Here is a 14,723-nt window from a genome sequence, read left to right as displayed (position 1 = left end):
GCCTTAGAACTGTAAATTTGCAACCTAATAAATCCTCATTGCTAAAAGCCAGTTCATTTCTGGTATATTGCATTTTGGCAGTTTTAGCAAATTGGAACAGCTCCCTTGTTGAAAATCAATTGACCATAGATGTATGGGTTATTTCTGAACCCTGAATTCTATTTCATTGTCCTATATATCTATAGACAGATGTTTTCATTACTGTAGGTTTGTATTAAGTTTTGAAATCAGGAAGTATGACTCTTCCAACTTTGTTCTTCTATTTCAAGACTCTTTTGACTCTTTGGTTTCCTTGAAATGCCATACGAATTTTAGAATCAGCTTTTCTGCAGAAAATGTCAATGGGCTTGATGGGGATTGCATTGAATCTGTAGATAGATTTGTGGAGGATTGCCATCTTAACAATATTAAGAATATAAGGTGTCTTTCCATTTACCCAGGAGGGAAGGATGAGCAGAGCCAGCCATGTCCCTTCCCATGTAACAGAGGAAACCCAGATGCCACCGGCCTTTCTTCAGAGAAGGTGTCGTACTGATGGGCATTTCCATTGCCTTAGAACTGTAAATTTTTGAACTGATAACCCCCCATTGTAAAAGCCAATCCATTTCTGGTATATTGCATTCCAGCAGCTTTAGCAAACCAAAACAGCAACCCTATCTTTTTCCTGATCTTAGTGGGAAAGTGTCCCTCTTTCACCACCAAGTATGATGCTAGCTCTTTATCATGCTGAGGAAGTTTCCTTCTATTTCTAATTTTGAGGGTTTTTTTTAAATCATGGATTTTGTCAAATGATTTTCCTGCACCAATTGAAATGATCAGGTTTTTTTTTTTTTTCTTTTGTACTATTAAAGTGTTGTATTACATTGATTGGTTTCCATATGTTGAACCACACTTGCATTCCTAGGATAAATCCCACTTGATCATGGTGTACAATCCTTTAAATATGCTGTTGAATTCAGTTTGCTACTATTTTGTTGTGTGCTTTTGCATCCATATTCATGATGGATATTGGTCTGTAATTTTCTTTCTTTTGGTATCTTTATCTGGCTTGAGTATGTGGATGATGTTGGCCTTACAGAATCAGTTAGGAAATGTTCCCTCCTCTTTGATTTTTTTGGGGTGAGTTTGAGTAGGATTGGTATTAATGCTTCTTGGAAGGCTTGGTAAAATTCACCAGTGAAGTCATCTGGTCATGGGCTTTTCTTTGTTGGGTGGTTTTGATTACTGATTCAATCTCTTTACTAGTTATTTGTCTATTGAGATCTTCTGTGTTTTCTTGAGTCAATGAAGGTAGTTTGTGTGTTTCTAGGAATTTATTCATTTCATCTAGGTTATAGAATTTGTTGGCACATAGTTGTTCATAGTATCCTGTTAAAATCCTTTTTACTTTTATAGGGTTGTAGCAATGGGCCGACTTTTATTTCTGATTTTAGTTATTTGCATCCTCTCTCTTTTTCTCTCTGTCAGTTTAGCTAAAGGTTTATTGATTTGATTCATCTTTTCAAAGAACTGACTTTTGGTTTCATTGATTCTTTTTTTTTTTTATTCTCCATTTATTTCTGCTCTAATCTTTATTATTTCCTTCCTTTTTCTTGTTTTGGGATTCATTTGCTATTCTTTTTCTAGTTCTTCCAGTAAACATTTGGAGCTACAAATTTCCTTCTTAGCACTGCCTTTGCTGTATTCTGTAAGTTTTGGTGTGTTGTTTTTTCATTTTTATTTGTTTCAAGATATTTCCTAATTTCTCTTGTGATTTCTTCTTTGTTCCATTGGTTTTTAAGGGTGCTTTAATTTCCACATATTTGGCAATTTTCCAGTTTTTTCTGCTACTGATTTCCAGTTTCATTCCATTTTTATCTTGTTCCTTTGGATGGGCCATCATTTCCTATTTTTTGTTTGTCTTGTAATCATTTGCAAACCATACATTTAATATCTTAAAGTATTACCTCTGGAATTTAGTCCCTGAGCTGCCAGTTCCTTAAATTTGTTTCCAGCTAGTGTTACCATGGAGATTTCCTTGAGTGCCAGGCACTAACAAAAACAAAAAATCCAATGTGAAAAAGACCTTTCATGGTCTTTCAAATTGGCTCTGCTTTGAGTGGTACTGTCCTTCAAAGTTTAGCCTTCCTATTACAGGATTAGCCTGAGGCAAAAGTGAAGTGCAGGGTCCTATCTGCCACTTCTGAGCCTGTGTTTTGTCCTGGGCTTGTACTCACTTGTGGCCTTAGAAATCTCCCTGTTTACAGGAAGTTGAGTGCCCACTATAAAATAGACTTTCTTTCCCTTTCAGTGCTGTGTCATGTGGCTTAAAGTAAGTAATCCTTTGCCCCAGACAGCTTTGACTTTACCCAGCTTTATTTGTTTGCAAGCTGTTCCTGCCTACAGGGCAAGTTCTGGTTGGTGGAGCCCCAGACAAGTTTCCTGACTTAGTCTTTCAGTCCACCACCTGATAGATTGATACCAAAATACTGCACCCTAGTATGCACATGGAGGTTACTCTGTTCCCTCTGAAACAGGGCCAGGGGCCCACAATGGGAGCACAGGCTGGCTCCACACCAGGACGGGGTTGGGGGAGGGGTCAGCCAGGATGCCATGAGTTTCTCCTATCATTTTTTACAGCTGCATTTTCTTGATTCGGCAGTCCCAGTTATGCGACCCTTTAACTGTTTTCTGGAGTTTTGAGGAAGATGGCTCTATCAGTTTTTGCTAGTTGTTCAAAGATTCTGTGGGGGAACAGTACCCTGGAACATCTTACACTGCCAACTTGGTTGACCAAGTACCTGGTATCACACTTCCATTTCTGAAGGATAGTTTTTCTGGATATAGAATTCCTGGTTGACAGGTTTTTCTCTCAGCATTATAAATTTGTCATCCCACTGCCTTCTGGCTTCCATGGTTTCTTATGAGAAATCAGCTGTTAATTTTATTGAGGATCCCTTTACATGACAAGTCACTTTTTTCTTGCTGCTTTCAAGATTCTATCAATGTCTTTGGATTTTGACAGTATGAATACAATATGCCTTGGTGTGAATCTGAGTTTATCCTACTTAGAGATCATTAAGCTTTTTGGATATAGAGATTAATGCTTTTCATCAAATTTATTGATACTTTTGATTTGGTGAGACATCATTCTCCTGATTTCCTTTAGTCCTTTCAGCATACTAAAGACAGTTGATTTAAAATCTTTGTCTAGTAAGTCCAATGCCTGGACTTCCTCATGGACAGTTTCTATTAATTTCTTCTACTCCTGTGAAGGAGCCATAAATTTTTGTTTCTTTGCTTTTCTCAAATTTGTATTTCTCATAATTTTTTGTCGGAAACTGGATTTTTCCTATAATAACATGGTAACTCTAAAAATGAGATTAGTTGTTGCTATTTGATGTGTGTTGCAGTTCTTTGTTTAGTGACTTGACGAAAGTATTTTTGTTAAAGACTACATTCTTTGTGTTGCTGGTGTTTTAGTTTCCTAGGCTGCTTAAGCAAATACCAATGAAATGGGTAGGGTTAAACAATGAAAATTTATTTGCTCATGGTTTTGAGGTCAGGAAAACATCCAAATCAAGGCTTCATCTCCAAATCAAGGCTTCATCAAGGTCACGCTTTCTCCCTGAAGACTGTGGCATTCTGGGGCTGGCGGATGGTGATCCTTGGTTCCTCTGTCACATGGCAAGACACATAGTGGTGTCTCCTGGTCTCTTCCTTCTCTTCTGGGTTCTGTTTCAGCTTCTTGCTTCTTGTGGCTTTCTCTCTCCATCTGAATTTCATTATATTATAAAGGACTCCAATAATAGGATTAAGACCCATCCTGATTGAGGTGCTTGTATACCTTAATTGAAGCAACATTATCAAATGGTCCTACCTACAATGGGTTCACACTCACAGGAATGGATTAACTTTAAGAACATGTTTTTCTGGGATACATACAGTTCTAAACTACCACAGAAGGCCACTGAAATTTCTCTTCCTTTAGCTTAGTAGTCAGCTGGTGATTTAACAGAAATTTCCTTAAATGCCTAAAAGAAGAACAAGCAACCTTTCCCCCTACCCATACCGAAAACCCTCTACTGGTCTTTACAGATTGACTCTGTGTTGGAGTACTCCTTGAATTCTTATCCAGGCTGTTTACAAGAGTTGTTTATAACTCATCGAAGCCTTGATTCTCCCATTAATCTCTTTCCCCAGTCTCTTCCATCAGAGACTTTTCAATCTGTCTACTGTTTGATCTGTCTGTTATAGCTGGCAGTAGGCAGCTGCAGCTAGTATGTTTGCCTTTAAATGCTTTTGACAAATGCTGCCCTGGAGGCCACCTCAGCCCTGAGAAAGCTCCAAGTCTTTTAAAAGAAAGGCAAGTCCTTGAGCTGATTCCCCAGGGAGCCACCAAACAGGTGAAAACACACAATTCTAATTCTTGGAGAACAATGTCCCCATTGCTCCCTCTGACACCAGCAAGCTACACTAAGAATTCAGGCAACTGTTTTCATGGTTGCTTCTGAGCTGTGGAATGGGAAATGGTAGGCAGGTAAGTTAAAGTGCCAAAATGTTCTCTTACTGTAATTTAGCAGCTTCTTAAGAATTCTTAAGAATTCCCTTGGTGGTTGTAAGTTTTTCATTAGATTTCAGAGTTATGAAAAAGTTGATTTTGATAGTTGCCAACTTAATCAATGCTTTACGAGGGACAGAGTTTTGGATGATATATAAAAAAGGAACAGTCTTATTCAGTAATAAAAAGGAAGTACTGATATGTGCTATAATGTGGATGAATCCTGAAAACATTATACTAAGTAAAAGAAGCCAGACACAAAAAGTCCCATGTTGTATGATTCCATTTAAATGAAATATACAGAATAATCAAATCCATAGAGACAGAAAGCAAATTGGTGGTTGCCAGGGGCTGGGGAGGGGAAAATAGGGAGTAACTGCTTAATGGCTATAGAGTTTCCTTCTGGGGTGATGAAAATGTTTTGGAACTAGATAGAGGTCATGGTTGTACTACATGTGAATATACTAAATGCCACTGAACTGTTTATAAACATTAACATTCTGTTACGTGAATTTCAAATCAATTAAAAGACTTCAAAAAAAACTTAATGGAAACATAAGACATACCCACAAAACCTAAAAAAAAAGAATGGCAAAAATTAGAAAATTCTTAAATGAAGTTAATTTGAGGATAAAAATATGTGAAACTGAAAATATGGACATTTTCTATATACCTATGGTTGCTATCTTAGAAGGCTCAGAAAAGAAATTTGTTACACAATCAGCCTGTTCTCGGTTTAATTCTTATTTTTAAAAATTGTCATCATGGGTGGTCCTACCTGTCACTCCTCTCAATGAGTTTATTCTTCAGAGTCAGATTTAGATGGGAGATATAACTCTGATGTCTCTACATTTGGTCTGCTCCTACATGTTTTTTAAGTGTGTGCCCCTCATTATGGGGATTGTGATTGTAATATTTAAAGATATGTATTTTTTGGTACACCATAGACTCTTAAAGAAAACCAAATGCTTTATCTAGTGTTCACCTATATAAACAGTGGTATGATCTTAATATAGCCATAAAAACTGAGGGTATGTACCTTTTGGCACAGAAAGTATAGGCCTCTCCTAAGAACCTTTCAAGGAAAATTTCAACAAGGCAATGACTCTATTATATTACAATTAGATAGGAAGAATAATTTTTTAGGAAATGTGGATCCACTCAATGTTTTTTTTTTGTTGTTGTTTGTTTGTTTGTTTTTTACCCTGAAGATTTTTGCATTGCACCTTAGCTTTCAGGAGATTGTTAGCAATTCTTGTTGGATATTCTAGGTGGTCTCAATGAAAGGTAATGAGGGCCTGAACAAGGTTTGTGGTTATTCAAATTTTCATTGATTCTTTCATAATAAATCTTTACTGAGTGTCTACTATATTTCAGAGACTGAAATTATAATTATGTTAGATCCTATGGCTATGAAGACTAATATGACATAGTTTCTATTCCCAAGCATTCCTAGATAAAGTAGTGGGCAATATACATATGCAAACAAATATACTCTATTGTTATAGATGTTATCAAAGAAATCTGTACATGGCTCATTAAGAATACAAATGAAGGGATCAGGAAAGGGTTCAAAGAAGATTATGTATATAAAGGGTTGTGAAATAAAATAATATATATTGTGCTTAGAGAGTGCTTGGCACAAAGTAAACAGTCAATAAATATTAATAACTATCATTAGCAGTAGTGATATACAAGTATGGAGGCAGGAAATAACCTGGTGTGACTGACAAGCATAATAAGACAATAAGCTAGATAATAAAAAAAAGCTTTCATGAAGAATTCATGTGCTTTTACCCATCTAGAGAAAAGATACTTGCTCCTTTGTTTTGGCCTCAGTTAAGCTTTCTGTTTCAGATACAATGATCTCTAAAATTCCCCCTAATCTATTTTCCAAAAGGAGTGTAAAAACACTAATATTGAAACAGGAAACAAAAATACCATTTGTTGCTAAAGAGTTCAAAAGTATGACCTCACTGTTGTAACAGCACCCAGGTGCTGCTCAGACAAAATCAGTTATAAGAATTCAATATATTTTTCTTTAAGAAGCTCATTGGAGTACTCAAAAACAGAAATGGGGGTAAAAGGGAAGTGAATGCTAATGGGTACAGGGTTTCTTTTTGAGGTAATGTTCTAAAATTGATTGTGGTAGTTATATAACTCTGAATATACTAAAAACCAATGAATTGTACACTTTAAATAGGTGAATTGGGTGGTATGTGAATTATATCTCAGTAAAGCTGTTATTTAATAAAATATGTAATGAATAAATAAATGTGACCAAGTGATAAAATGGAATAAAAACAAAACAAAACAAAGTAAAACATAACCACATGCCAACTTGACCTCTCAGAATTCCTAGTCTCAATTTTGGTTCCTGAAAAATATTTCCACCTTTCTTTCCAGTAGATACTTCAGGACAATGTATTTCAAAGAGGCTCACTGTTTTGACAAATATGTTTGATGTGCCAGAACCCATTCATTTACCACTGGGGTTGTGGTGCAGATGAAACAAGGCTGGAAATGTTAACACTGTCTTTTCTAGGTCAGTTTAGCCCCTGGTACCAATGCCCTCAACTTGCAAGCCCAGTACCACCGAATTCTCAAGCCAGTTCTGACCAAGGGAAGGTTCCATCAAGAGGTCTATATCTGATGTGCTTGGGATGAAGGTAGGAGGGAGCCTAGAGCACTCACATCCTCTCCCTGCTCTGCCCGTCCCCCACCCCCAACACTGGGTTTTCTTGGATGTATACCCAGCCTTCTTTCAGGTCTCTTGATTAGCTCTAATTAGATCCCCAGGAGAACTAGCCAGTGCTCTCAATCCATAGGTCTGCCTGGCTGGGCCCTGATTCTTTCTCCGAGGGTTAAGCTTTACCTTCTATAATTCTAAGCATAAGCGAGAGTTCTCCCAAATTGGACAGACCATGTACTGGATTTTAGGCCCTGCCATTACCTAGAGATTTTTGTTCTTCTACCCTAGGGGGAATCTTCTTGGAAAAAGAGCCCAAGTTTGCTCTTCTCCTCTGGAGACAGTAATTTAGAGGGCTGGTTCCCCACTTGGGGGCCAGCCCAACAGCCAGCTCAGCTATCCTAGTTTCAGAAACCAACTAGTTTTTTCTCCTTCCCCATCTTCAGAAGATTTCAGCATTTCTTATGGCTGAATCCATAACTTAGGACATGAAGGTACCTGGCATAGCACAGGAATGTTAATTAAACGCTATTTCTCTTTTTTTCCCCTAAGATCAAGTCAATTTAATATTGCTTTACTTACCTGGTATACACAGTCTAAAAATTGTAAGAAGACTGGAGCAAAACCACTACCCTGACAGTTGAGGGTTAAACTGCTCCGTTGACTGAATTTATGACCAAAAGAGAGCCACTCTTTTTCGACCAACATCCGGAAGCCTTCAAGTGTCCTATAAAAAGGATCACTGAGTAACTGAACCAGGGATGTCACCTAGGGTGCAAGAAGGACAGACATTCCATTACTTTTAGTCCCGAGAAAGTCCTGGTGCTAAGAAACAAGTACTTCCTTTTCATGGTAGCTAATTCACAAGCAAAGTTACCTGGACAGCAAATTTATTCACACCCTGCACCAGGACAGCCAATCAAATTAAGCCTGCAAATTTTCCAGTGAAAACTAAAACTCAAATTCATTTGGGCCACATTTTTTTTTCTTTTTTTTTTTTCAGGGAATCAAGATCTGAATCCTTAACTATCAAGTTGCTTGTGGACTTCTGATGGGTTAATCAATGAAGCCAGAAGATCAGTTCAGACTTACATATACTTTCGGGCCGGTATAGATTAATGTCCTTATGTAATTTATACACCTACTTTTCTTTTTTACTCTTGAGTGACGAAAGGAAGAGCTTATAGAGAGCCAGAGAAAGTACTGACAAAACCCAGAAAGGATGGCCCACATCCCACACTGCTGATCATATGCCCAGGACCATGACGAACCAGGGCTCCAGGCTATGTAGGGGACTGAGCCCATGACCACAGAGCTTTCAGAGGGATACCAGGTACTGTTTAATATCAGACTTTCTCCGTCTATAAAAACTTTAGTCATTATACAAAAGAATCATCTGCCGAATTTAAGACTAAATTGAAATACAAATATAAAACTAAAGATCTGAAAATACATGTAATAGTTTACTTGTGCAGTGATGTCCCAGCCTTCTTCCAAACAGACTAAAACTGAGGAACCATTCTCAAGCACTTCTGATGCGACCACAGCCAGCTGCAGTATCCTGTGGAGCTAAGAGACAGGAAAGGGGGACACAACCAGATCAAGCGCTTGCTGAACACAAAGCACAGACAGACTTTCTATCAACCTTAGAGAATCAAACAAGTCCAAGTTAATGCTAAAGTATTTAGAAGAGAGAACCATGTAGTTTTAAATACTTAAAAAGATTTTTGTTAAAATCAAGACTAAACGACACATTTTAAAACGTTTCAAGTGATGGATAATGAAATAAATTGACCTTATATGATTTCCCAAAAAAGTGAAGAAGAGCTATAATCCTACAGAGTAGAAAAGACAAAGATTTTAAGTGTTTAAGACCTAAAAAATTGTTTTTCCATGATGCAGTTAAGTTCTATTGAAAATACTCCTGATTTTTCTGGAATTAAATGGTGGTGCTTGTTGCACAGCTTTGTGAATATACCAAAAACCACTGAATTGTGTACTTTAAAAGGATGAATTTTACAGTAAGTGAATTATATCTCAAAAAAAGATATTTCTAATTTGTCTGTACCATATATTAAATAGGAAGAAAATTTACATTTGTGTTCAGCTTTTTAAGCTAAGCCAATTGATTTAAAGTCCCTAATGAACAATTAGGATATGAGCATAGCATATGGGTTTCAAAACCAAATGTGTAACAATCTAGTTTTTAAAAAATATTTTAAACATCACATGACATAATCTATAGTATGAATCTAATGCTAAACTTAACAAAAACAAAAACAGAACTAGGCTATTTAAAACACAGGAACAAGGCACATGTTCTCCCCAGCAATGGGGAGGACACTTGCTGTGCCTACATCATAGCTATCACCAGGCCCGACTTCTCTTGGGCTTACCATTTGCTCTAAGAGTTAACTTTTAAAATCCCAATATCGCAAGAAGGGCAAGCTGTCTTTAGTCACTAACTGCTGGTAAGGATCACTTTCTAGCAGAAGCAGAGCACAGAACATTCCAGAAACATGACAGGTTGGATGGTGGGGACAATTTGGGGCTGGGATTCATGGCCTGGGGAGAGCAGAGAGTATTGATTGCCTTCCATGGGTACCTAAAACACCTCGAATTTCTTTAATAGTAATGAACATACCCTGATGCATATTTATAGCTAATTGTACATGTGGTTGTGTTTGTCTATAATTTAAGTTCCTTAAGAACAGTCACTGCTCTGGATATTCATATCATTTCCTGGCTTTCTTGCTTGTTAGCCCAGTGTGCTGTGGGAAACAACCTTTTTCCCTCAAGAGAGGCAGAAAGAGAAAACTTGGAGGTTGAGGGTGGCAGGTGGCAGAGGGGCTGGGAACTCCCATAGGGGAGAAGCAATAATGGACTAAGCATCGGGGGCCTAAAGACCAGGTGCCCTTGGACAAATGTCTCGCTCAGGGCTAAAACGTGCATGTCAAAAGTATCTTTCCTTCTGTGCTTTGAGAGAAATGTGAGTGCATGTGTGCTGGTATACCTATTTCCCCTTAGTTTCTCAATAAAAGTTAAATTAAAAGCATCCCAAGCTTGACTTAGCTGAAGGAAGGATATGTGATTTTTCCTGAACCTTAAGTAGGATTCTGGGCATCCAACGTGACTTTGGTGGCTGCTTGGGGTGAATCTAAAATCTAGAGATATGGAACAGGAGGGGCAAATGGAAGGTGAGAAAGTAGGAGGGAAAGACAGAGCAGAAACCCTATAAATACATGCTGATTAAATCTGTTGTACATCAAAAAGTTTACATCTGAAAATAATTATCTCCTTCTTTAGCATCCTACTGAGATCAAGCATCAATTACACAGAGATAGGAACCCAAATATCAAGAATTCTACCTCCTTATCTCCTATATCATATGGTTTCCTGGAATGGAAAGGTCTTTACAGAGGACACACAATAAACGGCAGTGGGTGGGGTAGTGGAGAAGCAGCATATATTTTTTTTCCTCTCAAATATAGGTTCTGCCTATCCTCTTGAGTCATTTTTTCCTTGGGTTATAAGACAAGCTGCTCTAGACATTACCTGTGGGAACCACTCAGAGTCTCCCAGTGCTTTCAGGAAGGTCACTTCGGAGTCAGCAGGAATGGTGCTTGGGATACAAGCCCTCATTAGCTTTTTAAAGCTAGCTTTCACTTGTCGGATGTCATGAAATTCAACAGGAACAAACTCACAATTTAAAGCAAATTCTAATTTGAAGCTCTGTGGATGAAGATGCAGAGAGTTAAGCAGATAAAGTGCTATAGGTAAAAGAGCAATTCTTCCTACAGAGCAATGATTAAAGACATAGTTAGTTGAGGCCAAGCAGCTGTAATGGATCAAGAAAACAAATCTTATGTTGCTTGAAAAAAAACCATTCAGTAAGGTTTTGTGGTTTGCCTGGAATGGTAAATTTATTCCTTTCTAGAGGCATTACTTCACTTAAAAATGCTATCATTTTGAGAATTTGAAGAGACTACTGGTAGGCTGCAACTTGATAAAGTTTATAATACCAAATGTAAGCCAATTATAAAGCTGTGAACCTGGAAGTCTAAACAGGAACCGATGACACATGGTTAAGCAAACAATGTAAACTAAGTCTCCCAAAGATGCACACTGTAATTGAAACACAATATACCTTTGGGGTTCCAGAATTCTACAAATTACAGTTTGTAGATATATAAATATTTGTTTCTTATGCAAGTAAAACATATTCACTGTAAAAATGGAAAAAAAATGGAGATAAACATTGAGAAGGAAATAAAAATCACTATAGCATTGTGCCAAGACTACTAACACTGCAGTTATTCTTCTAAAGCCAATACTAAAAAGTTATATACAATAAAAGTGAAAGGCTTTGTTGACATCTCGCTTTAGGACAATGATTTTTAAGTTAAGATGACACGTGTATCAAGCTGTGCATTATTAGAGTGCTTTCATCATTTATATCTTTAATCCATTTGGAATTTCACTGTGTAAAGTATAAGCTGTTGTATTTGTAATTAAAGAATGCTACACTGATGGCTCACTGGTATACTTTGTTTTATTTTGATAATCTGGTTGTTTAGTTCCGAAGAGGTTTAAAACTCCTTGCACTTCTTATATCAATCTTATATGAATTTTCTCAGATTCTTTCTACTTTCTTTACATTTTGCCCAAATTATTCAGTGGGGCCATCTGCTTTTCTACAAGTAAAAATGCTGGCAAAGATCTATATATAGGGTCTGTTGAATATTTTATATTGTTTTAGAATTGGAAAAAAGAAGACCTACTAAATTGTTTAAAGAAAAAGCAAACTTCCCCACTTTTTTTTTTCAATAACATTTCTAATATGTACCAAGAAACAAAATGTTCATGTTCTGTATCTTAGTAATTCCATTTTTAGGAGCCTATCATAAAGAAGTAATCTAAAATATAGAAAAAAACTAGTGAATTATATCTCAATTTAAAAAAATAATAAAAACTATATCCTTGAAAGAGTGACTGACATTTTACACATAAAAGACCAAGAAATAAACCTAAACATCCAACAATATGGGATGTTATATAATGATTAAAATAATTATTAATATTATTATACAACATGGAAAAATGATTTATTGCTTGATAAAAAAATAACAGCATACATGAATTCCTTTCTATTAGTTTTTTTTTTTTAATTGTAATAGATAAAAAATATTTCACTTTTCAGGAAAACTAGATTCTTTTCCATTTCCCAACTAAACATGTGATAAGTACGCCTGTCTTATAAACCAGGAGTTATCAACCATAGTGTTGAGATACAATGGTAGGTCATAAGGAATTTGATACTATTAATAAAGTACCAAAGTAAATTAATTTGGAAAGGTAAATATGGCTAAATTCAAGATTAACTACAGAATAAGTCCCTCTCACTTGTCATTCCTATATGTTTTCTCTGTTGATAAAGACGCACACGCCATAGACACAAGTGAACTAAAAAAAACAAACCTTGAATGGAATACACAAAAATGCAAATAGCTGTTGTTCCAAGATAGTGGAATTATATTTGTTAAATATGATAATTTATTGATGAAAGAAAAAGAAGAAAAGAAAGAAAAGAGGGTGAAGGAAGGGAGGGAGGGATGGAGGGAAGAAGAGAAGGGAAGGGAAGGGAAGGGAGGAGAGGAAGGTAAAAAGGAAGGAACGAATGAACGAACTTCACATGGTCAATCTTGCTTTCTCATATTGCAATATCGCACAGCTAATCTGAAGAATAATATGCAAAGGGAATGACAGAGGGGAGCATTCAAGAGACAAGCCTTAGGGAGAGATGCAGATCACAAATAAGTGGTGTGCTGAGATGTGGAAAGTCTATGCTCTAGAAAAGACCCTGGTGTCAAGGAGGATGTGAGGGCAACCCTGGATTGCTGTTGGAAAGCGTCACAACTATTTTGTGGATGTAAAATTATCTGCCATATCAGAAGACATATATGCAGATTTAAAAACTGAGTATGACTCAGCAGGTTCATGCCCTCTACTCTAAAGGTAGGTGACTAAGAGACTGCAGCAGTCCAGAGAATGGGCGTAGAGTTGGTTAAGTCTGGTGTCACAGAAGAGATGACTCAGCCATTGGCTTTTTATGTGCCAAATATGTGGGATTCTGCTGAGGAGACAGAGGAACCAGAGCATTCTGTTCACAACCTCTTTTCCTTGGTTTAGTTGAAGGTCTGAATTGCTGAGTGGAGCACTGGAATAAATTTTGAGGAGATTTCTGAATTAACAAACATTTCCATTTCCTACACAAAACCTGTCAGTAGTAATGCAATTTATTTTGTAATCTGTGAACAGCAAGAATATAAAATTTGAGGAATTAACACTGTTTTTGGTGGTAGAGATTCTATCTTTAATTTAATAGTTAGAATAAAGTTTACTAGCATCTAATATTTTGAATCTCCTTACTCTCAGGAATTAGGGCATGTGTCTCTGTATATACAGTCTTGCAAAATTTTAAGAACATGTTACTTAGTACATATAACCTTGGCCTTCTCATGTCTCAATATGAGATTGATTCTTAATTCCAGAATCAGCACTACAAAAAAAAATTTCTAGGAAAGCTGGTTTGTGAGATGAGTTTTATACACTGCTTTAGTGCATCCATCAAGTTTCTAGCAAGAAAAAGAAATCTTACCCTTAGTTGTGACTTTTCACCAAATATGTAAAGGGCCGCTTGGCGTTTCAGGAGCCGGTTTTGTAGGTAGGTGCTGTTACTAAAGGAGGCCGAGTGATCTTTGCCTGCCAGGCGGGCGCCAACATCAATGAAGGATGTTGGAGAGCTGATCAAGCGAGTGCTAGAGCGAAGACTTGCCCATACACCTTCACAAAAGCCAAAAGAGTTGAGTGAGATAATCTGATGTGGGAATGACACTGAATAAGGAAAAAGATGCATGCTTCATAAGTACAGTTTTAGAGATAATGGCCTAAGTTAATGAATCTAAGTAATGATGGATCATACTGATAATTTTTCATTTACTTTTGCAATATCTAAGCATTATTCAACATAGCATTTTAAAAATCACACACTCTTAGGCTTTGAGGGACCTAAGAAGTTACCCAAGTTAATCCTATTTTTATATTTTGATATAAATCCAACATTTGTAAGTAAATACTGATATCATAAATAGAGTACACTGACACTAGAAACAAAAAACGCAGGCATGAGGCAATAATGAAGCCTAGGGAGGAGAAAGCTGAGTAACTCAATTCTCAGAGCTTTATAAAAGAAGTAAGAAACATTCTTCTGCTTTAGTCAGTCAATTCAACAAGAAATCTAGATCAAGAAATAAAGTAGACATTTAGTAAACCTACTAAAATCTGAGGCTGGATTTGGAATTCATATTTGTATATCAAGTCAAAATGGTGTAATCCTAAACTTAGTCTTTTTTCCCCCAGTCTCCAAGAAACATAGTGAGAAATTATAAATTCAGTAATGTGCATTTCACTGACTCCTAGGAGACTTTATTTAAA

General features: G+C 36.7%; 1 protein-coding gene across 2 annotated transcripts in view; it reads right to left on the bottom strand.

Annotated features, from left to right (window-relative positions):
* SBF2 (SET binding factor 2) overlaps window positions 1–14,723 on the bottom strand; it is a 696,898-nt gene that overhangs the window by 35,758 nt on the left and 646,417 nt on the right. For both annotated transcript variants that reach the window (XM_037839994.1, XM_037839995.1), the window contains 4 exons: window positions 13,888–14,072; window positions 10,785–10,961; window positions 8,697–8,798; window positions 7,812–7,997 (listed from right to left, as the gene is read on the bottom strand). In XM_037839994.1, coding sequence (XP_037695922.1) covers window positions 7,812–7,997; window positions 8,697–8,798; window positions 10,785–10,961; window positions 13,888–14,072 — 650 coding nt within the window. The remainder of the gene's footprint in view (window positions 1–7,811; window positions 7,998–8,696; window positions 8,799–10,784; window positions 10,962–13,887; window positions 14,073–14,723) is intronic.

This window comes from Choloepus didactylus, chromosome 6 (assembly GCF_015220235.1).
Source record: "Choloepus didactylus isolate mChoDid1 chromosome 6, mChoDid1.pri, whole genome shotgun sequence".
Classification (NCBI taxonomy): Eukaryota; Metazoa; Chordata; class Mammalia; order Pilosa; family Megalonychidae; genus Choloepus; species Choloepus didactylus.
Note: the sequence above shows the minus strand (reverse complement) of the source record. Positions and strands in the feature narration are given on the sequence as shown.